This window comes from Eulemur rufifrons, chromosome 28 (genome assembly GCF_041146395.1).
Source record: "Eulemur rufifrons isolate Redbay chromosome 28, OSU_ERuf_1, whole genome shotgun sequence".
Classification (NCBI taxonomy): domain Eukaryota; kingdom Metazoa; phylum Chordata; class Mammalia; order Primates; family Lemuridae; genus Eulemur; species Eulemur rufifrons.
The window spans coordinates 45,837,565-45,863,262 of record NC_091010.1 but is presented as its reverse complement, the minus strand read 5'-3'; the positions used below and the strand labels follow the sequence as shown (position 1 = coordinate 45,863,262).

General features: G+C 54.6%; 1 protein-coding gene across 1 annotated transcript; it reads left to right on the top strand.

Moving 5' to 3' along the window:
• The first annotated feature begins 146 nt into the window (after nucleotides 1-146).
• PYROXD2 (pyridine nucleotide-disulphide oxidoreductase domain 2) lies at nucleotides 147-25,698 on the top strand. Its single transcript, XM_069461140.1, has 16 exons — nucleotides 147-1,412; nucleotides 5,753-5,772; nucleotides 8,201-8,294; nucleotides 8,368-8,441; nucleotides 13,121-13,276; nucleotides 15,180-15,333; nucleotides 17,161-17,222; nucleotides 17,308-17,405; nucleotides 19,421-19,562; nucleotides 19,965-20,099; nucleotides 21,338-21,410; nucleotides 21,652-21,808; nucleotides 22,417-22,571; nucleotides 23,189-23,295; nucleotides 24,725-24,845; nucleotides 25,396-25,698. Exons 1-16 carry the CDS (start codon nucleotides 1,286-1,288, stop codon nucleotides 25,473-25,475), a joined length of 1,755 nt encoding a protein of 584 aa, XP_069317241.1. The 5' UTR covers nucleotides 147-1,285; the 3' UTR covers nucleotides 25,476-25,698.

The following is a 25,698-nucleotide window of genomic DNA, read 5'->3' as shown; positions in this document are numbered from 1 at the left end:
TGTGGAAAACACAGAAGAGCACAAAGGGAAAAAACTAAACCTGTAGGCCCACCACTGTTTAGGACACCCACTTTTGTCACCTAATATTTTCCCTTAATTTTTAGCAGCTGCGCGTGATATGTCTGGTTTAACCAGTTCCCCTGATTTCTCTGTATCGTAAACAACACCGGGGTGAACCTCCCGAATCGGATTTAGCAGGGAGAGTCACGTGCAGCATAAACCTTCTGGGGCGTGTGGAGGGACGCCTGAGTTGAGAGTAGAGGGGGCCCCAGAGAGCCCTTGCTCGGAATCACCTTTTCCGCATACTCTCCCAAGCTCGAGATTCATTTCTCCCCACAGCAGGTTTCTGTAACGCTGGTGTCGGAGCAGCGCGGAAACTCAACTCCCAGGGCGCCGTTTTCCTGCAAGGGGAAAGGTCTGCTTAGTAACGGGCAGAGAACAAAGGGGCTCCTAATGCAAGACAGGCTGGAGGGAGAGCAAGAAAGCACTTTAGCTGAAGGTATTTACAGATGTGGTCTCTAATCCTTGAGGATTCTTGGAAAATGGGAAAGGCGCCAAAAGGCAGAAGAGAAATGTCCAGGCCTACAAAAGAGAAAGGCAAACCCCAGGAATTCCAGACAGTGAACTTGCCCCTAAGCCCTCGTGAGATTCTGCAGCCGCCTGTTAAGTGGATGTGTTTGCGCATCTAGGAGAGGACCAGAGAGGACCACAGGGACAGCGTGGCCTTCTCTGCAGTTTTGCTGGAGGCCCTGGTCATGGTGATGCTAAATGGCTGCTCATGGAGCCTGCTGCGGGTATAGAGCAGTCACCACCCTCCCAAGCCTGGAGGTCACGGCATCGGAGCAGAGTCTCTCTCGTTAGGAGTCCCATCCCAGCATGCCCCAGACATGGCATTCTTTTATGAGAAGTGAGACACACAGGGGAGGAGAGGGACCTTTGAAATCCTGTTCTGGCTCCACCCCACTCCCCGTGCCCCCTCAGCGCCCTCATCTGTAAAATGGGGCGTCCTGTGTCCAGCACAGCGCCTGCCTGGCGCACAGGAGCCCTAGGGAATTATCAGTTTGGTCTTTGCTCTCTGGTGTCCTGGAGGTGGCACCCCCTCTCCTGACTGCCTGGCGCAGACTCTGCAGGGAGGAGCCTGGCCCAAGGCTAAGAAGGAGCAGCTGGGCCGTGGCTCCTCCTCTCTTCTCACTTTCCCCCTGCTCCTCCCCTGCCTGGGAGGGCACAAAACGCTGATTGCGAGCAAATTCCTGGCCTAGCACGGCCCTGCCGGCCTGGGGCAGAAATGGCTGCCGGTGGCCGAGGTCTCAGCAGGGCCGTGGGAGCCTCTCCCCGCCCTGCTTGGAGACAAGCTCGCTGGGAAGCCAGGGGCGACCTGAAGCCCGAGTATGACGCAGTGGTGATAGGAGCAGGTAAAGTGGGCTGAGCCAGGGCTGAGGGGCGGGAAGGCAGCCCGATTCAGAGCCTGCAGGGGCCCTTCCCTGCTCTGTCCACTCTTGGCAAGAGCAGGGGCTGTGAGGGGAAGCCCTCGATATGGCAGGCAGGCGCCTGGAGCTCTGGGGCTGGCTCTGCTGCTGACTTGCTGCGTGGTCTGGGGCAAATGTTTGCCCTCTCTGGGCTTGGGTCTTCCCATCTAGAATGGCAAACGAGCACTAGGTGACCTCAGGGAGTTCCCTTATCTCCTGCAAAATTACCTAGTTGCCACCATGCTCTCTGAAAGCCTGTGGTGTGCAAGGGTGGAAAGAAAGAGCCAGGAGACAACAGACAGGAGAAATCCAGCCACCCCACCTGCCCTGAGTTCTGGTCGACGCCCCTCGCCACTAAGGCTACCCACCCCCAGAGGAAAACCGGCGTCCTTTCATAAAGGGCAGGTAGGAAAAGACAGAACTGAGTCCCAGAGTCCCCACTGCCTGTCTGCAGAGGATGACAGCCCCCCACTACCTTGCACCCCTGGGACGCTTAGGGGGTCTGTGCAGTGATCCTGCGACACTTTGCTGACCCCCAGACTCAGTGTGCCAAAGTCACCAGGGTGACCGATCCGGAGAGGCAGTGGGCGCAGGACCAGGTCGCCTGCCCTCCCAGCTGTTGACTCACACTGAGTCCCAGATTCATCATTGCAGCGGGGTGTACAGAGACGGGACAGGCCTGACAGTGACAGGTGACACTCATCATACAACTGCAAAGTTGTATCCCTGTTTTGGCATTTCTTTGTTTTTGTACGTATTCAGGGCATTCTTGAGCTGCTGGGTGTTTAACAGTCGCCTTCCCAGGGAAAAATGTGTGATATGTGTGCGTATACGTGTGTGCACACACATATACATATTTATTATGAATACTGAAATAAAAGATGTGTAGCACACAATTTTACAAATAAAACATACAATACTCTTCGTTTAAATTCTGTGCAGCCAAGTGGTTCTTACCAAATGCTTTCTTTGATTTTTGTCAAACTCAGTAGCTAACCTGTGGTTGCAACTGACGAATGAGGGTAGTTCCGAAAGGAATAGTGTTCGATATTTTCATTTACTTTAAAGAGTAGAACTTAAGTAAAACAACAAAGATTTATGTTCCAACTTCACTCCTTTAATGACAGGAATGACTTTGCTCAATCAGATAATATTTTTCTAATACTAGAAGAATATTTCCTCCACTTTTGTGCTATATATTCACAATGTAACAGCTAAAGACACAAGTTTAATCTGCATTAGTAGCATTTTCTATCACTTTCTTAAGCCTAACAATCAACAAAACAATGAATTAAGCCCTGGGGTGTGATGTTTGCTTACTGTGGTGTAAATGCTCCCACCATAGCCTTTCCTGTTACAAACGCGAGGTCACTGAGTGTGATCTGCGGGGACACATGGTAGCACATCGCGGTGGGGCATGTCCTCATCACATGATGTGCCCACCGTCCAGGTGTGCACATAGAGGCAAAGACCGCAAGAGCATAGGTCATAGTCAAATGTAGTAAAATAATTAGGAAGTGGTGAGTTTGGAGTATTTTTTACCCTTGTTTTTAATTAATTTATTCAATTATAAGTTCATATAATTTAATTTATAGCAGTGGCTATTTGAGAACCAGCTCACAAATTTACTGGGCCGGTAGGAACCTTCTGTAGCACCCCAGGACTGGGCTCAGGAAATGAAGGTGCCCCAGGCCTCTTTGCCTCAGAGAAGCCCCCCACCTCCTCCTGCCCTTGGTCCCAGCTCTCCCCTGCTGTCTCCTAGCGGGGAAGGTTGACTCTAGGTCACCAGCTGCCTTAGTGACTTGCCCACAGGTGTGAGTCTCAGTGTGTGAGCTTTTCCTTGACATGGTTTCTTTAATTGCTAACCATAACACAAAGCCTGGTTTAAAGGCATTTGGGGCCTGAGTGAGGGACAGAGTGGCACAGTCCGAGAGAAGGGTTATCTCTTGAGTCCGGTACTGGCTGCCACCTGGAAGATGACTCTAGTCGTTTGACTAAATGTGTATAAGAATGACAGAGGAGCTTGTTAGAATGCAGACTCCTGGCCTCATACCCGGTGGTTGGGATTGTGAGGGTGAGCAGTCCACACACAGAGCCAACCAACACTGCGAGTGACTCCCCTGTGTGCTCATAGCGGCTCCACGACAGCCCACGCCTGCTGCCAAGGACCCTGGAGGCAGCCTGAGGACTAGCTGAGCCTGCAGCTTCAGAGCCCTTCAAGGGGTGCTGGGCCTCACCACACGCCACAGGAGGGCTCAGCCAGGACTTGGGGTGGGGGTCCTGGGTTGTTGGATCCGCAACCTTTGTCATTCAAGGTCTGCTTATGCTTTCGTGGGCTTACATGCCATGATTAAACTGGACCCAGCTGCTTGGAAGACTACTAGTTTTCCAAGATTGGTGACTGGCACCAATTAAACGACAAATAGCAGCCAGGTGCGATGGCTCACGCCTGTAATCCTGGCACTCCGGGAGGCAAGGTGGGAGGATCACTTGAGCCCGGGAGTTTGAGGTTGCTGTGAGCTAGGCTGACACCACGGCACTTTAACCCTGGCGACAGAGTGAGACTCTGTCTCAAAAAAAGAAAAAGACAAACAGCTGCCATTTGCTGCGGGTCTGCTGGGGGCCCGGTGCTTTACTATCCCGGCCACACCCCAGGTCCCTGCCACACCCCAGGTCCCTGGCACCCCCTCTGTTTGACATATGAAGAAGCCAGAGGCCTATGGCAGCTGAACAACTCGAGGGCCGTGCCCTGGCGAGTGGCAGGAGCCGGGTTGAGCCCAGGACCATGTGCCTTTCCTGTGTCACATGTGTCTGGGAAAAGGGCTCTTCACACCGCAGGTTCCACCCACTCAGGAGTCCCAGCCAGCACAGCATTTAAACTCTCTTATGAACGTTTTCAAAAGTACATAAAAATAGAGAGTATGTCAACCAGCAGCTTTTAAGATGAAATACAACCAGACAGACTATCACATGCTTCTCACGTGGTAAGAGTTAACGGTATTCATGAAACTTTATATGTGCGTGAGTGCCAGGACACAGCGGAAAAGGCACTTCTTCCTGTGGATTGCGGTCAAAGAGGTTTGAAACACTTGGTTTTAGAGATTCCTTTAACGGATGAGAAGTTGGCTTAGTGACCTCTCAAGTCCTGGGAGTCTCCGTGTGGGAAACTTAAACCAAAATCGACTCACCATGAAGGATCCGTCATGTGGGCCGTGGCTGCTGCCCTGTTTGTGGATATTTGTCAAGTTAACAGTGAGCATTTGATCTGAGGCAACACTGGGTTCAGGTCAGTGCTCACGTCTGACCATGTTGTCTGCTGACATCTTCAAAGACAGAGTCACCGTCTGTCCCCAAGTAGAAAACTGGGCCAGGTGTTCCAGACCAGGCCTGCCCCCCCCCCCCCCCCCCCCCCCCCCCCCCGCTGAAACTACTGGGGCCTGATCTCTGCCTGCCAGTGATTGTCCCCCAGCAGCCGGGAAGAGAAGGGCGGCCTCGGGCTCGGCCCAAGGGCCTGTGTGCTCCATGTGTGGCTCTGAGGCCAGGGCACCAGTTTCCTGGGAGCTTGTGAGGAATCACGCTCCAGCTCCCACCCCTCCCTGCAGAACAGACTCCCGGGGAGGGGTCTGGGGGTGGACATTACGTGGCTCCCCAGGGGATTCTGAGCTTAGCAAGCTGGGGGAACAGCTGCGCCCCACCCCCCCGGGCTTGGTGTTGAACATGAGACCCCAAAGCCAAATTCAGGCTCCTGGCCCAGAGGCACGCCTGAAGGACATCTAGTTACTCCAGCACCCACTGAGGCTGTACATGTTTAGTTGCTTCATTTAGTTGCATGTTTATTTTTGGAACACGGGGGATTGACAAAAACAAGGCCGAGTGAATAAAGCCTTCTTGGGCGCTGTCGTGCCCATTGTGAACCACACTTGGGCAAAACAAGCCACTCTTGGCAGCAGCTCCCCACATGCCCAGCGCTCCCTGGATGGCCATTTATTCCATGTGAGCTGGGCAAGCCCCGGTGGTGCTGTCCTGCGGTGACCGTGGCTTTCTTCCTGCCCCTCACCCCAGCAGAGAGCCACTGACCAAGCCAGGGGACAGGACTTTCCCAGCAGGGCAAGAACAGGGTTTCTGACGCCTACAGCTCAGGTGTTTCATGGGGTCGAGCTAGGTGCTGCTGTGACACCAGGTGCAGGTGGGTGGGAGTGGGGAGGGAGGGTGGCCACACTGCCCCAGGACAGTGTCTGGGGCACTGACCACTGACCAGTGACGCTGTCCCCCCCATCTCATTACAGGACACAACGGGCTGGTGGCTGTGAGTACCTCCCCTTCGTCGTCCCCTCTTCCTGGCCCCTGGGTGTGTGGCTCTTGGCAGCCGTGGGAGGAGTGCGAGGAGGCAGGTGGGATGAAGGCCGCAGGGAGAAGGAGAAGGTGCTGGCGGGCTGAGTGTGAGTCTGCAGTCAGCTGAGCAGGACATGGCGGGCTCCTTTTCTCCCCTTTCCTCAACGTGGAAAGTGGTTCCCCACGGCCTGTGGGAGCATCAGGAGTGATGAAAGGCCAGGGAGCATGTGACCAGCATAGCTGGCGGCAGGCAGGAGCCCAGGGAGTCATCCGACTGCAGGTCCTGGGCAGCCCACGTGTGTAGAGCCCTGTGCCTCAGCCCCGTCCAGACCACTTGCCCACCTGGAGCGCACACCTGCCGTGTGTCCAAAGGGGGCCTGGAGACGGTGAGGAGCCCAGGCTGGCAGAGGGCCAGGGCCCCATCCCCAACACAGCTGGCTTCCTGATCCCGAGCTGGGCCGGGCCAGAGTCACCCTCTGGCTGTGCTTCTGCGTCCCTGTCCCTCTAGGAGGTCACCGAGGGTTTCAAGGCACACACACGGAGCATCTTCCTGAAGCAATGGCAGCTCTGGAATATTAATATAGAGGGACTTACACTGAACCCTAAAACTGTAGCTGACGTGTCAGTCTTACTTTGACATTTCACAGGGGGCCTTTTGTACCTCAGCCGATCAGTAACTTTGAACATCGACTTTATATTAACATAAACTCGGGTTCATCTCCCACTTCTGCCAGTTTCCACCTGCAGAGGCCACAGTGAGGCCCTCGGCCCGTCCGAGCCACGGTCAACTGAGAGCGAGAGCCCCGCCCTCGCAGGGCTGCGGTGACGGTGAGGGACGATTTGCTGTGAGGATCTGGCACCTTCAGCCTTACACAAACGGTGGCTCTCACCGGTGCCAGTTCCCAGCCAGAGGAAGGCTAGTGTCAGTGCCCTTCAGCCAAAAACACCAGGAACACACCGTAGCTCACCAAGCTGGCTTCCCACCCATCGCAGGACGGGGAGCCGGGCCTCCATGGGAAGTGTTAGCGGGAGGCTGGTATGGGATTTGAGCTTGGGTTGGCCACCTGAGGAAAGGTCTAGAAAATAGGGGCTTGCTGTGGAGTAAATGCTGTCAGGATGTGGGGACAGTCCTACGACTGGGCATCCCAGTACATCTGAGCGTAGGGAAGTGACTGAAGGAGCAGCAGTCACTCGCGTCTGCCAAGAAGGGTGGCACAGAGGCCGTGCTTCTGTCTGTGCTCAGACAAAACTGAGCTGGCTCTGCCCCATTTTACCACGGTCTCCGGGTAGCTTTGTTTGAGGTTGCCAATCTGCGGAAGAGTTTATGTCTAACAGAAGGACAGGCACCTCCGCGTGCCAGGCCAGCTTCTGGGGGCCGAGGGCTGCTCGTTTTCCTTTCCCGGTGAGATATGTGAGGAGGGCAGATCCTGGGTCCGAACTCTCTGGTCCAGACACCTCCCCTCTCACCTCTGTGAGCCTGAGGCTCACTCCTAACCTCAGCGAGCCTCGGTTTTCTCATCTGTGAAATGGAGAGAATCACGGTGCCCACCTCTAGGCTGTGGGGCAGATTAAATGAGGTGACGCACATCACATCACAGTTGCCAAGTGAACTTTTAAAAAGTCTGGCTTTTAAACTACACCCTCCCTGTGGTCACGTTGGTGCCAGTAGTGGTGAAAAGACCAGCATTTTAGATCTGTAGGCTCATGCCCAGCTTGATTCAATGAAGATTTGTTGATTTTCCGCTACATGGTAGAGAAGAATTAATAGGAACCCTCGAGTCATTTTTTCCCCAAAGTAAAGTCCTGCTATAGACAGCCTCATTTATTGAGCATGTCCTATGTGCCAGGGGCCATTTTAAGTCCCATTTAGGGACCAGCTCCAATTAATCCTTGCAGCAGCCTTATAAATGCCAGGAGCATTTTCATGGGCCCCATTTTTTCACGTGAGGAAACTGAGGCAGTGGGTCAGGTGCGAGGCCGCAGTGGAAGGAGAGAATGAGGAGCTGGCCCTGAACAGCCTGGCTCAGCGTGCACCAGTCCAAGCTCTCGGCGTGGCCTCTTGCCGTGCCTGCAGGAGAAATGAGGCTGGCTTTCTGCCTGCAGGACAGGGACGTCCTGGGCAGGGTGGCAGGGTGCAATGTGAGTTCCCGGAGGGGTCAGGCCTCCAAGGAGGGAAGGTCACCTTCAGCTGGGAGGTGGAGGGGCAGCAGCAGGCATGTGGGACCTTAGAAGACAGCTGGAAAAGGCAGGAACAGGAGAAAACAAAGGGAACAGCATTCCCAGACGTGGGGACAGCATGAGCGGGGGTGGCACGCTGGCCTGCAGTGAGGACCCTTGGCCAGGGAGCCCGGACGTGCCTAAGGGACAAAGGGAGGGCCCTGTGTACCCCCCCCCCACCCCAGGCAGCGTACCTGCAGAGACTGGGGGTGAGCACGGCGGTCTTCGAGAGGCGCCATGTGATCGGGGGTGCAGCTGTCACTGAGGAGATTGTCCCAGGTGAGCCCCATCGTGGTGTGGGGGGCAGAGAGGGGTGACCTCTGGTGATGGCCTTCGTCTGATTCGGTTTCAGGGTTTAAGTTCTCCCGAGCGTCCTACCTCCTCAGCCTGCTGAGGCCGCAGATCTACGCCGACCTGGAGCTGAAGGTAGAGCCCCCCGGGCCCCAGGGTGGGGGGCGGCAGTTCTGTCTTCCCGCTGGGGCAGAGGCTCCCTTGTGTGCCCGAGGGGATTCCCGCACCCAGGTCTCTTCCATCCAAGGGTTTTTCTGTCCCTACGTGGTCTCCCTGCTGCGGTCCCACAGATGGGTTTTGTTTAGTCCACCCAGTGTCTTAAAAATGCGTAAATTTCATGCACAAATTGTCCCTCTTTTGAAGGGTGAGCTTTGCCAGCCTCAGGCCCATGTGGGCCCACCCTGCCTGCGTTTGCGCAGCTGCCTTGGGACGTGAGTGCTGTTTCTGCCCTCGGGAACTCCGGAGCTTGCTTTCCTTTCCTAGTGGCTTGAGCAGGAAGCTCCCCCAGGGACTGTCACCTCTTCCAGCTCCTGCGCTGTGTGGTGGGATCCTGGGGACACACATCTGGCCTTGTTCACCTCTCAGACCACCAACCGCTGTCCACAGGCTTGCGCCCCACCCCCTTCTGCACCCTTCCCCCTTCACGCCTCTTTTGTTAATATAAACTCCGTCACCACTTTCCTGAAGCTGACTTGGCTCCTGCCACTGAGGAAATGGCTCTTGGTGCCATCTGCACCAGCAGCTGCCGCACGCGATAGCACCAACTTTGTTCTAAATTCAAAGTTTGAAGTGAATAAGATGTTCTGCCACTGTTCACAGCTCTTTGGCTGCTCTAACGGGCTCACGTAAAGGATTTCTTTGCGCTCTTGAGAGAGAGGAAACGCCCTGGTACCAGGTCTGGATGAAATCTAGCAAAGGCCTGGGAGTAGGTTGCTGGTCTTCAGTCTGAGCCAGGGAAACGGCAGGCCCTGCTAGTCGTAAGACCTGAACCAAGGTCTCTGATAAAACAAGAGAAGGCAGAGAAACCGGCCCAAACCGGCTGGAACCCAGATGGCCACGAAAAGTGACCTTAGGTTACCCTCACTGCTCATGATGCTCTGCCTGCAATGTGTTAGCTTACGAAAAGAAACTCCCACCAGTGCAATGACAGTTTACAAACGCCATGGCAAGTCACGGAAGTTACCCTATGTGGTTTCAAAGGGGGAGGGACCCTTGGTTCCTGGAACTCCTCACCCCTTTCCCAGAAATCTTATGAATAATCATTCCTCTGCTTAACATAAAATTAAATAGAATGTACAAAATAAGACCCCAGAAACTCACGAGTGCTACTCTCTGTTGCTCTGAGAAATAGCCGCTGCCCTGTCTATGGGGTAGCCTCTCTTTTTCTTTTCTTAGTTCAGCAAATTTGCTTTAGCTTTACCCTGTCGGCTCACTCTTGAGTTCTTTCGTGTGTGAAGCCAAGAACCCACCTGGCCTTGCAGCCAGACCCCAGTTTGGGGATCCACTTTCCTGTATCCAGTCCATGCCAGACTACAGCAGAAGGCAGTTTGCAAACGCACCAGTTATCCAGATGTTGGGGAATGATGGTGGGGTTGACCCTTCTTTTCACAAACGCAGCTTAGGAAGACCAAGAATCACAGAATAGACTATCACTAGATAATTCTCTTTATTAAAAAGAAAAGTTACTCATCTGAAAATGATATTTGCCATAGTGTTCCTTTAACTGGAAGCTCCCAAGGGAACTGACCACGTGATTCAGCCTTTGACTTGGGCCACATTAATGGGAGCATGATGCTCCAATAAGGGAGAAGCAGTCCTGCTGCGTGAGACACAGGACTAAGCCCCCTGGAGGATGGAGCACCTTGTTTTAACACGACATTGACAACCTGGAGGGCAACTAAGCTCTTTCCAAGAATATTCTTTCCAGAACAATGATGAAGAGCATTTATTTTACCAGCGTCACAAGCTTCAATTCTCTATCTCGACTGAGCCTCACCTGCGAGATGAGAATCCACTGGATGATCAGGGAACTGAGATTCGGGGGGTTGGGTTCATACAGCTAGAAAATGACTAAGAATTCGAGCTGAGGTCTGACGACGCCCTGCTCTCGAGCTTGATGAGCTGCTCGGGCCTCTCGGCGGTGACGCTGCGCAGACTGCCACCCCGCCAGCCCCTTGCAGTTTGCAGCGGACCTGGTGTCGGGCCTCCGGAACCCAGCCGGCTGGTTCTGAGTCCCTGCGTCTCCCTCGTCTGTGAGATGGGCTGGTCATGGCACCTGCCTCCTGAGGCTCCGCGCCGAGATTGACAGTCACCAGCGCAGAGCCTGGTGCGCAGTAAGGGCTCGCTCAGCTGTCATTCTCACCCCCATTGGCTGCTGAGGAAAATGAAGGCTCCCAGCCCAAGCCCCCGTCAGGGTTTGGGATCACTGCCAAAGGATGCTCAAGGCCGTGGCCAGCCTGCCCTTCCGGAATGTCTCTGCTTTGGGGCAACTCCAGCTATGATAGTTGGAAAAGCCTCTTTTTTTGGTTTCCTTGTGCTTTCCTGAAACTTCTACTCACAGATGTCATTTCTGTCCTCTGGGGCCGTACCTTGTCTGCAACACGGCAGTCATACATGGAGTCCACAGAATAGCTCGCTGCCTGCACTGCCGTGAGCACAGTGGACAGTGCCCCTGACCTCAGAGAGCTTACGTTCCACTTGGGCAAGACAAGCAAAAACTAAACATGCAGTTAGCCACGTGGTGACAAGTGCTTTGGAGAAAAATAACGCGGGGCGAGGGGGCAGGCAGTGGCGGGGTGGTGGGGGGAGGCCTGGCTGCGGCGGCAGCGTCTGAGCAGAGACCTCAAAGCCGCGAGGAGCAGACCGTGGGCCTGGGAAAGAAGGCTCTGGGCGGCGGGACAGTAGCGTATTTGTGGAGGCAGCACAGCCCCTTTCGTTTTATCTGTGCCTCCTTCGAAGAAGTAGATATGCTCTTGGAGAGTTCTGTGCACTAACCAAATATTTGTAAATCAAGTCATATTTTAAGTGCGTCGAGGGAACTTCCATTGAAAGTGACCCTGGGGTAAATGAGTCTGAAAAGTAAATAAAATTTTCTGATGTGAATAATTTATCTACTTTGTAAGTATGGATTTTCACATAACCATTGCTTTATTGTGTCTTTCTGAAGTTTAATTATTTATTTCTGAAATGGGGTAGTTGCAGACCAATGCTGAGAGCCAGGGCTTTGGAGTCCCAGAGATGTGGTTTTGAAACCCAGAGTCACCTCCTAAAGTGAACCAGGGACAAGTCGTCTAGCTCCTCTGAGCCTCTGTTGTTCCATTCGTACACTGAGGATGACAACACCGTCATGCACTGCGTGACGACGTTTCGGTCAAAGACGGACCGAGTGTGTGGCGGTGGTCCCATAAGATTACGGTGGGGCAGAAAAATTCCTGTTACCCAGCGATGCCGTAGCCACTGTAATGTCAGTGCAACACATACTCCTGTGTTTGTGGCGACGCTGGTGTAGACAAACCTACCACGCTGCCAGCCGTAGAAAAGTATGGCACATATAGTTACGTACAGCGCATAATACTTGATAGTGATAGCAAACAACTTGGTTATTTATGTATTTATTATACTATACTTTTTATTGTTATTTTAGTTAAAAAGTTTATTTTACTTATTTCAGTTATTTTTTAAAAAGCTAACTGTAGAGCAGCCTCAGGCAGGTCCTTCCGAGCTGTTCTGGAAGAAGGCGTTGTTGTCATAGGAGACGACAGCTCCACTGTGTTACCGACCCTGCAGGCCTTCCAGTGGGCCAGATGCGGAGGTGGGAGACAGTGATATTGGTGATCCTCACCCCGCAGAGGCCTAAGCTAATGTGTGTGTTTGTGTCTTAGTTTATAACAATAAAGTTTAAAAAGTAAAACATAAAAAGCTTTTGAAAATAGGCGCTCACAGAATAAGGATATAAAGAAAGAAAATATTTTTGTGCATCTGAACAGTGTGTTTGTATTTTAAGCTAAATGTTAAATGTCTATAAAGTAAAAAAAGTTACAATAAGCTAAGGTTAAATCATTATTGAAGAAAGAAAACATTTTTACAAACTTAGTGTAGCCAAAGCGTACAGTGTTTGCAAAGTCTAGAGTAGTGGACAGCAGTGTCCGGGGCCTTCACACTCACTCGCCGCTCCCTCACTGAGGCCCAGAGCAACTTCACATCCTGCAGGCTCCACTCACGGTCAGTGCCCTATCCAGGTGTGCAAATTATCTTTCACACCATATTTTCATGGTGCCTTTTCTGTGTTTAGATATGTTTAGATACACAGACACTTACTATCTGTTACCGTTGCCTACGGTGTTCAGCACAGTCGCATGCTGCACAGGTGTATAGCCTGGGGGCAGTAGGCCACACCACGCAGCCTAGGTGTGCGGCAGGCCATGCCATCCAGGTTTGTGTACACGCACTCCATGGTGTTCACATGACAGAATCATCTGATGATGCATTTCTCAGAACATATCCCTGTCATTAAGCAACACGTGACTGTACTTACAAAGTTGTGAGATAATCACTATAAACCCTATTACAGTCCCTGGCACAGAGGAGCATGGCGTGGTGTGGAATGGTGTGGTGTGGTGAGCTATGCCACCCTGGGGTTCCTGGGCAAGAGGCTTTTCATAAACTTATATCTTCAGAAAACAGGAAGCAGGGCCACACACCTTAGGAACCTGCAGGCAGGTACCTAAACGGTCGCACAAACACAATCAGAGAAAGGTCGCGGGCAGAGACCACAGATCCCGTAACATGTTGCCTGTGCTGTTGGTGTTCTGCAGAAACACGGGCTGAGGCTTCACCTTCGGAACCCCCACTCCTTCAGCCCCATGCTGGAAGAGGGCACAGGAAGCAAGACGCCCAGGTCCCTTCTGCTGGGCACAGACATGGCGGAAAACCAGAAGCAGATCGCCCAGTTCTCGCGGAAGGACGCCCAGGTAGGAAGAGCGACCAAGGCCTGAGCTCCTCCTCCCTCGTAGCCTGCAGGTGGCGCTTCAAAAAGATGGGCCTGGTTGGATTTTCCTAGGACACGTTGTCCAAAGGCCACAGGGGCTTGGACAGGATACCCCGCCCCCCGCCCCCAAAGGGCTCCAGCATGCGCCTGATCTCGGGCACTGAGAAGAGAAGGGGACGGAGGATGGTGACTAAGACTTGTGGACACAGGAGGCCCCCACACCACGTATGTTCAGATGGTCTCCGCATGCCGGATTTCAGAAGGGCACCTGTTGGTGTGTCCTTGTGCTGTGTGTGTTCCCGTGTTCCTCCTGCTTTCAGGCAGAATTCCAAGTGTTTATCCACATGAAACCCAAAGAGCAGGGGGAGGGATGAGCAGAGGCAATTTAGGATGCAGTGAACTGGATCAGGAACTTAGGACAAGAGACCGGCGGTAATGTTCACCCAGTTTGGCATCTCAAGGCACCATCCTGGCAGCTCAAGGCAAGAGAGCGTCTGTGAGGGTGTGCAGGGCTGGCGAAAGGCGAGCACACATGGGGTGGAGAGGGTACGTTTTTTCCTTGGATTGCATTCTAGGGATTCACTGGGTGGCTTTGTCTAGATGAGTCACTGAATTATGGAATGGGCCTGGTGCAGTTGGTTCTGCAGATACAGAAAGATGCTTTGAATGGCCATTTTGGTACCAAGCCTGGATACAAGCTGAAGGTGTAGTATTAAGTCGTATTTTGGTGGAGACATTTTGTAAGAAGAACCTAGGTTAAGGGGGTCCATGTACGTTGCTTTTTGTCGTGTCAGTCTAAAGTTGGCTGAAACGTGGCACAGACGCTCACCAGTATCAGAATCACCTGGGGAGCTTGGCTTTTTGGAAGTGCTTCTCCTGGGATTCTGTGGAGCACCAGGCTGGGGACCACCGCCCCTGGCCCCCCTGCTCCATACCCTGCCCATCTCAGAGGCCCGGGAGTGGATTCAGCATGAGGCCGGGGCCCTGGGCCTGCAGGACTGTGGCTGTGGCCCTGCCCACTAGTGGCCACACAGGCAGCAGGCAAGGGCCCACCTCCCACGGTGGAAAGCGAGGAGCCTGGTTTCCGGTGGTGTCTTTGCGTGTTGTCATATTAAAAGCCTGCTCTATGGAAAGCTGTTTAACTCCGTTTTTACCAAGACTTCCCAGATGTATTTCAGCATGGAACTTTTCTGTATGTAACATGTGTTACAAGGCCATGGATATGTCCATGGGTAGGGAGAGACCAGAGTTAAAAGTTCTGGGCTAAGAATCAAGGTAGGGCCCCCGGTGGCACAGGCACCGTCCCTGCTCCTGTGCCTGTCGGGGAAGAAGGGAGGGTGTGGAAACCAGGCTGAGAATGGACTCTGTGGTGGGAGCTTGAGGAATGAGAGGAGGCGGGCTTCTGTCACTGCGTGCGTCCAGACAGCAGTGAGACGTGAGGACCGGGAGGGAACAGTCGGCACTCAGGGCGACAGGCGAAGAGATCTGTCACCAGTAACATGTGAAGGTGTGGAAGGACAGAAAGAAGAAACTTCTCCATGGTTTTATGGTGATCACAGAGGCCACGCCTTGGGATGCCTGCGGTTTTCTGTGGTTCACAACATGCTGGTCAGCATTAGCCCCAGGTCCCTGTCACCATCCCAAGTGTCTCTCCTATTGCCTGGGATCCCTCTGGCCTTCCCTGACACAGGCTCCCCGGTGTTGATGCTGACACAGAGACCTAGACCTGGGGGACCCAGCAGAGCCAAGCTGAGCCACGGGGGCAAGGCCTGCAGAACTGTCACGGCTCAGTCGTGGGGTGCAGCGGGCCATATGGAGGGCCCAGTGTGGGGGCAATGTTCCTGTGGGGTTCTGGACGGTGGGCCTGACTTAGAGCCCTGTTCCAGGCCTTTCCCAGATACGAGGAGTTCATGAACCGCTTGGCATTAGCCATTGACCCTCTGCTGGATGCAGCCCCCGTGGACCTGGCGGCCTTCCAGCGTGGCTCCCTGCTGCAGAGGGCCAGGTCGCTCTCCACCCTCAAGCCCCTGCTGCAGGCAGGTAAGTCCAAAGCGCAGGCCTCAGGGCACGAGTGACCTTCACGGAGGTGAGCCCATTTTCTCGATGCCTGGACGTGAGCCTGAACCTCCAGGGCAGCCTGCCAGCTGCGATCAATTAATAGGCTGCAATCAATTAAGGGCGGTGCCCTAAAGATAGAGCCTGAGACAAAGGCTGATGTCCAAGTACTTTATTTTGAAGGGTGATCCCAAGGCACAAACATAGGGGAAAGGAGGAGTGAAAGTGGACCGAGGGAAAGTCGATGCCAGAGTGTGGCATTGCACTGGCCACCACTGTGGGTGACAAGGTGCCAGACCCTGCACACCCTCTGAGAAGCCTTATGAAATGCATCTGAGGAACATTCTCGGGAGAAGGAAAGGAAAATACTTATCCATTGGGTTCTGTCCCCCCAATAACTCCTGCACATCTGGGCTGCACATCTGTGGGTGCCAAGTATGTTCCCATGGGTGTCCTATCATGGTGCCAGTGGAGTCCCAGGGAAGAAAATGAAGGGGTGCATTTTCTAGGACTGAAAACCCCAGGTGTGGGGTTGCACTGTGTCATGCTGATCAAAGCCTGCATGGAGCTCCTCACCATGGCCAGGGCTAGAATAAGACACAGAGGCCAAGAGAATTTGAACAGCCGCCCCCATAGGAGAAGGATACTGGATTTGGGCTCAGCAAGGGAAAGTTCTGTGATCAATTAGTAATGTCTGCCATGGGTATGAGAAGGGAAGATTCACCACGGGTGCTATTATTTTCTACCACTTCTCTAAGGTATACACACCAGTTTAGCTACTATTAATATATCCTAGAAAAATACCAAATTAGTTGACTATGGTAAAAAAAAGAAAAAGCCCACAAAACTCCAGTGGCATATAAACATTTATTTCCCACGTATCTGTGTGGTAGCTGGCTCAGCTGACCTGGGCCAGGGTAGCTCTGCTCCAGGTACTCTCATCCTGCTTTCGGAAGCAGCTTGCTAGTCTGGGCGTTGACTTCTCACATTAATGGCAGAAGCACAGAGGACAAGCCCTGATGTACAGGCCTGTTTCAAGCCTCAGCTTGTGTCACATCTGCAAACAATCTGTTGGCCAAGCAAGTCCCACGGATGAGCCCAGAGTCAAGGAGCAGGCAGGCTGACCCAGCTGTGGTGGGTGGGGGGCACTGCAGAGTTACACGGAAAGAGTGTGGAGCCAGTGGAGTCTATCACAAACGCCAAAAGGAGACATTGCCTCTCAGGTAAGCAGTCCAAGGAGCTTGGTGCAAAAACCATGCAATAAACATTTACTAAGCAACTACTATGTGCCAGACACCAAGCTAGGCACAGGGGCTACAATGGCTAGAGACTGTGATCCCTGCCGTCAAGGCCTTAATCCTAGTTACTCTCTGAAACTGTCTGAATCGGGGTCAGAGGAATGGAGTAGCCACGCCGGCTACCTCCCAGGGCATGGGCCGCACAGAAGCTCCTAGTAAAGGAATAAGTTACAAGTGAAAAATTTTCAAAAACGATGCCGGCAGCCAACATGCATGAAGTGCCTATGTACTTGCAAATGTTTTACATATCTCACTTAATCCTCACAATAGCCCTTGGAGGCATAAAATATGACTCCCATTTTACAGATAAAGAAACAAGTTCAAAGATGTTAAAACTGCGCCCAAGGCCTTGCAGCCAGTGAGAGGCGTGGCCAGGACTCAAACCAGATGGGTCCCCTGCTACCTGCCTCCCATCAGAAAAGCTCAGCCGCCTGCCATTCTTTTGTCCCCTGCATCGAGGTCAGAGTGTTTCCTTATTGCTGTCTCAATTTTCGTTTGTGGATCTTCCCTTTAGGCCGCATCCTGGGGGCCCAGCTCCCCCGGTATTACGAGGTCCTCACGGCTCCCATTGCCAAGGTGAGTGGCTCCCCTACTTCCGCCCGACCAGGCCCCCCTCCCTTCGAGGCCCCTGAGCCCTTCTCCCTGCTGTTTTGCTGTCCAGGTGCTGGATCAGTGGTTTGAGTCAGAGCCTCTAAAAGCCACTCTAGCAACGGACGCTGTGATTGGAGCCATGGCAAGTCCCCGCACTCAGGGGAGCGGGTGAGTGAGGGGGTTCAGGCAGGGCACAGGCCTACGCAGAAGCAGGGCACATTCCCCAGCAGGGGTGAGAACACTGAGCTCGCCCAGTGAGCCCAGTTCTAAGCCACGTACTTCATATGATTAATTTAACCCTCAAGCAACATCTGAGAACTGTGGTTCAGAGAAGGGAAGTGTCTTGCCCAAAGTCACACAGCTATTAAGTGGCAGAGCTAATTTACAGCCTCAGCTGTCAGACCCATCCCCCATTTCTTCCTTCTTGGCTACTGCTTCCTACTGCTTCACTAAGAAAATCCTCTCCCCCATCTCCCACTGTGGTATCTTGACACTAATGTCTTCTTTCCTCCCTGTCTTCCCTCCCCCCGACCCCACCAACTCCCTAAAAGGCCCGCACTACCTCCCCCCCATGTTCCTTTCCCTGGGCCCCAGGACACACACAGACACCCTTGTATGGACAGGGAGCTCCGTTCTCTTTGCGGGTGGGGGTATGTGTTTACAGCCCAGTCCGAGAGGTGGCAGTCAGACACAGCGAAGTCTGCAGCTGCGGAATGACTTAATGAGCCCTGTGGAGCGGGCATGGCAGGGTGTGTGTGTGTGTGTGTGTGTGTGTGTGTTGGGATGGAGGACGCTGCCAAGTGTTGGGCCATTTCCAGTGCTCCAGAAGGTGCAGCTAGAAGCTGTCTACGTGGCTTTTCTCTTGAGGGATGAGAGCACCCTGGAAAGTGGTTTCCAACACGCATTAAGCCACCCCGGGTTCCCCGGGGCCATGGAGAAGGGGGGTCGGCAGCAGTTGCTCCGCCTTGGCCAAGCCTGTGATCAGCTGGCACCGTGGACCTTCCAGCTGGGGCCTCCTGTTCTTCTGTCCTCAGGTCTTGGGGCGGCTCAGCAACTGCTCAGTTTGTGAAATGTGCCTTTAAGTCATTTGTTTCTTCATTAATTGTTTCAAGAATTATTTTTGGAGCACTGGCCTATGCTAGGTGCTGGGGACAACATGCGAGGGGCTGGTAGTGAACGGAGCAGAAATCCTAATGGGGAGGACACAGAGCGAGTGATGGCAGTGAAGTGGCGCGAGCACTGTGACAGGAGGCACAGCAGGGGGACAGCCTGGGCCAGGGTGCCAAAAGGCCTCCATGGGGAAGAGACGTTTGGTCTGAGACCCGAAGGGCGAGGAGTTAGCTAAACAAAAGACGAGGGAGGAAGGGAGAGAACGGCAGGTGCAAATGTTGGGGTTCAGAGAACGGGGGACCCATCCAAGGAACCTCCAAGCCGGTTCAGGAGGGGGGTGGGGAGTGCAGCGTGACCAGGGCCAGGCTGGCCAGCAGGCAGGAGCCCTGGAGGCCACTTTAGGAAACAGGCATCCCCTGAGAGCCGCGCCCAGCTGGTGAGGCTTTGGAAGGAGATGAAGAAGCAGCTGGAGCAGGCTGGCTTTCAAGAGGAGGCCCCGGCTCTGCAGGGGAGAAGACGTGGGAGGTGGTGGTCCGATGAGGGCACCACTGCCGCGGTGCGAGGAAGGAGAGAGGCCGCGGGGCTCGGGCGTGTGCAGAGGGTCTGTGGAAGGCAGAGTGGGTGACGTTGTTGGGTGAGGGGGGGCAGGGACTGGTAGGGCTCAAGGCTGACACCTGGTTTCAGATGGAAACTGAGGGCGCCTTTCACTAGGATAGGGAGGACTGAAGGAGAAAGAGGCTGGAGGCTGGGGACAAGCTGAGGGCTTGACGATGCCTGCCAGAACAGCACGTGAATGTGGGTAGCTGCACATAGGGGCTGGGGCTCAGGACAGCCCGGGAGCGGCGGGTTTGGGTGTCGCTGCCACGTTATCGGTGATGGAGCTGGGCACATAGACGTTTGCCTGAGCGAGGGTGCAGCGTGAGAAGGCAGAGGGCTCTTGCAAGAGCTCGGGCTCACTGAAGGCCACTGGGAGAGGGACAGCTCAAGGTCAAGATGGAAGGGAATATTTGCACCTGGAACTCCAGGAGATTAACTCCCACCTGCAGGCCCTGACTCGGATGGTCTGTCCTCAGGTATGTGCTGCTGCATCATGTGATGGGGAGCCTGGAAGGCATGCGGGGGGCCTGGGGCTATGTCCAGGGGGGCATGGGTGCCCTCTCTGATGCCATCGCAAGCTCGGCCACCACGCACGGAGCAAGCATCTTCACTGAAAAGGTGAACGGCCTCTCCATCCCACCCCAATTATTGGCAAGGGTCCCAGGATAGGACGTCTGGGATTCGGAAGGTCCCCTGTGTTACTGGTGAACGAGATGGGGCTCCAAACCCAGGGACTAAGGTTGCACAGGCTGTTAGTGGCTGAGCCATTGCCAATGAGGTCCCAGTTCTTCTGACCACCCCCTTCGAGTTCTCTGATCACTACGCCACGTTTGGGCTGAGCCTTCGTGTTGGAGGGGTGCGTTAGGGCTTCATGGAGACGCTGCAGCGCCTGGTGGGGTGGATTTGGGACGCGGAAGCTGCCAGTGCCTAGGAGCGGCACAGACAGTGGACACCCCACTAGCTCCAACCTGGATTCCCCTTCCTGGGGGGTTCCTGGGGCCTCTTTCTGGTGGGCTCCAGGCGGTGGCTAAGGTGCAGGTGAGCAGCGAAGGCCGTGTGCGAGGAGTCGTGCTGCGAGATGGCACGGAGGTGAGGAGCAAAGTGGTGCTGTCCAACGCGTCGCCGCAGGTCACCTTCCTGAAGCTGGTGCCACAGGTGAGGCGGGCGTGTGCAGGTTCGATGTCGCCAAGACAGGGGGTGGAAAACCGGGGCCTCAGGGTGCGAGATGCAGGTGCAAGTCTCTGTCCTTGGGGAAGCAGGCGGGTAACGGGCAGGTGGAAAACAGGGAAGAAGCCGCACAGGTGAGGAGAAAGGGCCTGGGAGGTGCGGTGGGCAGAGCCAGAGCTGGAACCCATGTCTGACTTTCCACCCAGAGTTATTTCCACAACTTTCCTGCTGTCCTGATTGCTTCCCTCTGTCAATTACCTATTGTAATATTAATGATTATTAAATAATCAATGAACAAGCAAGCACAAAACTTGTGGGCATACAAGAAGTATTAGCACCCAGATCTGGAGAATTCTGTTGATCTTGGCGAATTCAGCTGCTGTGGGCTTGCTCGTGCCTGCGCCGTCAGCCGCGGGTCAGCGGGCCGGCTCTGCTGATCTTGGCGGGACTCGCTCGTCTGGCTGGCGGTGGCTGGTCCAGGATGGTTTCTGCGGGGACAGCGGGGGTGACTGAGCTCCGCTGCATGAGTCTCTCATCTTCCGGCTCCGTAGTCCGGGCATGTTCTCAGGGTCTGGCAGAGGACAAAAGCAAGCGCGATCGATCATGCAGGCGTCATGTTGTTTGCTCTCTTTGCATCGTATTTCCTAGCATTGCCAAAGCCAGTGTCACGGCTGAGCCCAGAGCCAGGGTGGGAGGGCACCAGTAAGTTACGTGGCGGGCGGTGTGCACACAGGGAGGGCGAGCATTTGGGGCAATTTTTTTTTTTTTTTGCAATTGACTCTACCTTTCCTGTCCCCAAAATGTACAATAATGTGTATATGAGCAGGGAGCTCCCAGATAGTCTTGGGGCTGTTCTTAGGAACAAGGCACCACTTTTTCTGAGTGATTCCACTAATAAAATTGAACACACCTCAGTGCGAAGCACCTTGTAAAGGCCATTCTAAGATAATCGAGACTTCCGGGAGCAGACAGACAAGAAGTGAAAGGATGCCTGCAAACCGCGCGGGAAGAGGTGTGAGCTATTCAGGCAGGACTGCTGGAGGGTGCAGGGGAAGAAGTGGTTGGCACTGAGCGGGAGGGGATCCAGGAAGGCTTCACAGAGGAGGTGGTTTCGTCTGAGCTCTGAAAGATGAAGAGCATTTCGGGGGGCAGAGGTTGAGGGACCTGCGGCAGCTTCCTTGGGGCCTTGGACATCTCAGGCCTTTCACGGAGCTTTCTCCTTCCAGGAGTGGCTTCCGGAGGAGTTCGTGGCAAGAATCTCTCAGCTGGACACCCAGTCTCCTGTCACCAAGATCAATGGTAAGGGGCACCCCAGATTGCAGGGCTGTGTCTTTCAACGTATCTGAGTAAGAGCGGCCCAGGGCTGGGAACAACTGGCCTCCGCCCTCATCTCCGTTCCCTGCCTCTACCTGCCCCCGGTTCCAAGATGAAACACTTGTCACACTTTCCTGCTCCCAGTCCCCGGTTTGGGGGAGCAGGTGCCAGCTGCAGAGGGAGGACCCTGGCGGCCGACACCTGACCCTCCCTTTGGGCCCCTCAGTGGCTGTAGACAGGCTGCCCGACTTCCTGGCAGCCCCCAGTGCCCCGGGGGGGCAGCCGCTGCCGCATCACCAGTGCTCCGTCCACCTGAACTGCGAAGACACCCTCCTCCTCCAACAGGCCTTCGAAGACGCCGTGGACGGCCGGCCTTCCCGCAGGTGGGGCCTGGGCTTTGCGCCCCTGATGCTCTTACACATGGGCCTGGGGTGGCGGGTGGCTGTCATTGTCCAGGCACAGCAGAGAGCGGCCTCTTCCATCTGGTGTTAATCTTCACAGTGACTTAGGATCTGCCTGCATCCATATTTCAATCCTAAGGGCAGGAAGCAGGTCACAGCTCTGCTGGGCGCCAGGGCAGCCCCAGCGGCTGTTTCGTTCGGCCTGCTCTGGAAAAGGGAACCAGGCGGCTTAAGCTTGGTTGAAATATGGCCACCCTAGTGCCTGCATCTTAGGCCCGGCCCCTTTACGCATGGCATTTGCATTGTCTATCCAGACCCTGGGGACATTTGCTTTGGGCGCCCTGGTTGGAGCACAGCTGTGGTGGTGGAAGGCCAGGACAGGCCATGCACCCAGGGGCTGGGCATAGGTGGGCTCCTTAGGGTGGTCCGGACTCCCTAGCGGCTGCTAAGCCCGTGTAATGAACAACCGCAGTGGCCGTGCAGCAGCAATCGCCCAGTGTTGGTGTCCTCTCAGGGCCTTCACTGTGTCCCCAGCCATCGCAGGGGCCCTTCCCTGGGACCTGACCCCCTCTCCTCCCTGCTGGCCACAGGCCCATGATTGAGATGTGCATCCCCTCCGTGCTGGACCCCACGCTGGCGCCCCCTGGCTGCCACGTCATCTCCCTCTTCACTCAGTACACGCCCTACACGCTGGCTGGGGGCAAGGTCTGGGACGAGCAGGAGAGAAACGCTTACGCAGACAAAGGTAAAGAGGGCCACACTGTTCTGTCCCCAGAGTGTCAGCGGGCCAGTGACCCGACCGGGCCCTCTCCTCCTGACTGCCCCATTCAGGACGGACACCCGCAGGTGCTGTCCCAGAGGGAGAGGAGGACTCCACGCAACCTCACGTCAGCATAGTGAATGTCTTCGGGGTCAGGAGCTGGGCCAAGGAAGCCCAAAAGACACAGTTCCTGCCGTCGAGTTGCTCACAGTCTAGTGGGGGAGACTGAGAAAGGTTTTAAAGGATGAATAGGAGTTGCCCAGGCAGCAGAGGGCGTTCCAAGCAAAAGAAACAGCTTGAGCAAAGCGAAAAAAGCTTCGCATATTCAAAAGACAGCAGTAACGTTGTGTATAGGGTTGGGGTGAGGAGGTAGGAAAGAGTGGGGGGCTAGCCTGGCCCACCCATAGATTTGGGGGTGAATTATTTATTTGCCTGTGGACTGAATTTTTGTTTTTCACTTACTGAGGTATAATTTGCATATGATAAAATAAACCCTTATAAGTATATAACTTAGTGCATGTTAGGAAATTCACCAAGTTGTACAACTATAACGCCTCCCCCTCTTCCTGATACCCCTCATTTCTCCGCTGTGTGGCACCCAGTGTTCGATTGGATCGAGGCCTACGCCCCGGGCTTCAAGGCCTCTGTGGTGGGCAGAGACATCCTCACGCCGCCAGACTTGGAGAGAATCTTTGGGCTTCCCGGAGGGGTGAGTGTGAGCCTGGGGGTCTCCCCATGTTCTTCTCCCTGCACCCCCACCTCCTGACTGTGCCCTCTCGGCTTTCATCAGGACGGGAGGACAGTGGCAGAGTCCATGGCTGCGAGGGGACAGGGAGGTGGTCAGAGCTAGGGAAGGGGGAGGAGCGGGGACACAGAGGCCCAGCCGAGAAGGTCGCCAGCACTGTGGCCCTTCTGCCTCAGGGTCCACATCCTCTCTCCCATCTGACTTTCTTCAGAGGGAGCCCGTCCTTAAGGCAGCGTGTCCTCGGACTGCTCTCCTAGTTATCAAAATCTAGAGATGGGAGGCAGGGAGGCCCGTTAGGAGGCTGCGTAGAATGGTCTCACGTGGCTACCGAGCGCCCAGAGGGTCCTGGGCTGTGAGTGTCGGATGCACACAGCCTGCAAAGACGTAGTATGGAAAAACACGTAAGATGTCTCATTAATAATTTTTATATTGATTGCATGTTGAAATGATAATATTTTGGATATATTTTGATATAAATAAGATATATTATTGCCATTAATTTCACCAGCTGGCTTTTCCTTTTTAAATGTGGCTACTAGTTAATCTAAAGTTACATACATGGCGCCCATCGTATTTCAGTGGGCAGCGCCGGTCCGGACGCAGAGCAGAGCACGCTGGGCGGTGGGACGGAGGCGTGGGTGGTGTGGCGGGCATGGGCAGGTGGCTTGAGCGGTCTGGAGGGGGCCTGCCGAGGCCAAGGGGAGGAAGGGGATGTCGGCCATTGAGGCCGGGAGATGGGGGCGGGGTGGACTTGAGGGCAGGCCAGGGGCACAGTTTGGGACAAGGTGAGGGGCAGGGAGGGACACTCCCGGGGTGACGTCCTACGGACATTGGTCTTGTTCCAGACATCCCCTCGGGTCCCCTCCCCTTGTCCCAGACTGCCTCCCTTCTCGGCCTGGGGCTCGAGTCACCTGAGCCAGCGGAGCAGAACCGTGGCCCCTTTGCTGTCATTTACTGTGATCCTGCTGGAGCTTGGACACCGGGGTCCAGGCTCAGGTGGACGCCTTGGCAAAGAAACATGTTTCAGCAGAAGCGTGTGCCAGCAGCCAAAAACGTCAAACCCTTCTCTTTTTCACACAGAATGAGCGAGATTCATAGTCCACAGCAAAACCCCTACAGTTGCCCCTTTTGTCTCCCATCCGTCCTCCTCATGCTCTGAAGATGCCGCCTGCCCTTCTTCCTTCCTGAAAAACACCTCTGGAAAACTGTCCCGCAGCCCTAGGGCTTGTGCCTGTTCTATCTCATCCCCTTTCCTGTCTGCATCTTAATAACCCGAGAAAATACCCCGGAAGGAAAAGAACCTTCCTTGGAGAACAGGGCCGGGGAGGAAACCCAGCCAGGGCAGCGAAGACGCAGCACTCCTATGTCAATGACAATGGCCCTGCCTCCGCAGAACATCTTCCACGGTGCCATGTCCCTGGACCAGCTCTACTTCGCCCGCCCTGTGCCCCTGCACTCCGGCTACCGCTGCCCTCTCCGTGGCCTGTATCTCTGCGGCAGTGGGGCCCACCCTGGTGAGTGACTCCGCCCCCCGCTGAGCTGCCCCTCAGGGGGCTCGAGGGTGTGTCCCGGTGGGGGTATCTCTCCAATTCCAACCCCTTCCAACTCTGGGTTGTGAGAAACCCATGTCCCTAACCCTACCCATCTTTTAGACCAGGAAGCATCTTTCTTGTGCCTATTCTAAGCCTGACTGATCTCGCTGGGGCTACTGTTTATTTCATGTGGACGCTTTCTCTGGGCCGTGTGGGCCCCAGCCTCCCAGAAAGCGTCTGTGCTTTCCCCCTCCGGGCCTTATTCTCGAATTTTAATTTCGTGTGCTAAGTGCCTGGCACGTGGACTCTCAGACTTTGAGACTGTGAACTGTGGACCTGGACCCCCTTGGAGCAGGAAGCCCGGAGCGGGGCCCAGGGTCGGCTATAGCAGTTGTTCCAGTTGATTCCACTGCCCCTGAGCCCAGCACCGCCCTCCATGCAGCCCCCTCTGCTGTCGCTGTCTGTGAGCCCCGCGCCCGCCCGCTCCCTGGGGGTTAAGCAGAGCCTTGGTTCATGGGAGATTCCCTTCCAGGAGGAGGCGTCATGGGAGCCGCTGGACGGAATGCAGCCCACGTGGTCTTTAGGGACCTCAAGAGCATGTGCCCTGAATGAACTCTGACCCAGGAAGAGCTCACCCCTGAATTCTAAGTGCTCCACTGGGTCAGCTTCCCAGGAAGCTCAGCTCCGAAGGATATTACTGGAGGCAGTCAAGTCCTCAAGGCTCAGGCCATTATTTTAGAAGCAACCTAAAGTTACACTTAATGCAAATTAACCTTGTACCTCGTGCCTCCCATGAATGAACTAGTTTGTTTTATTAAAAATGATATTTTATACA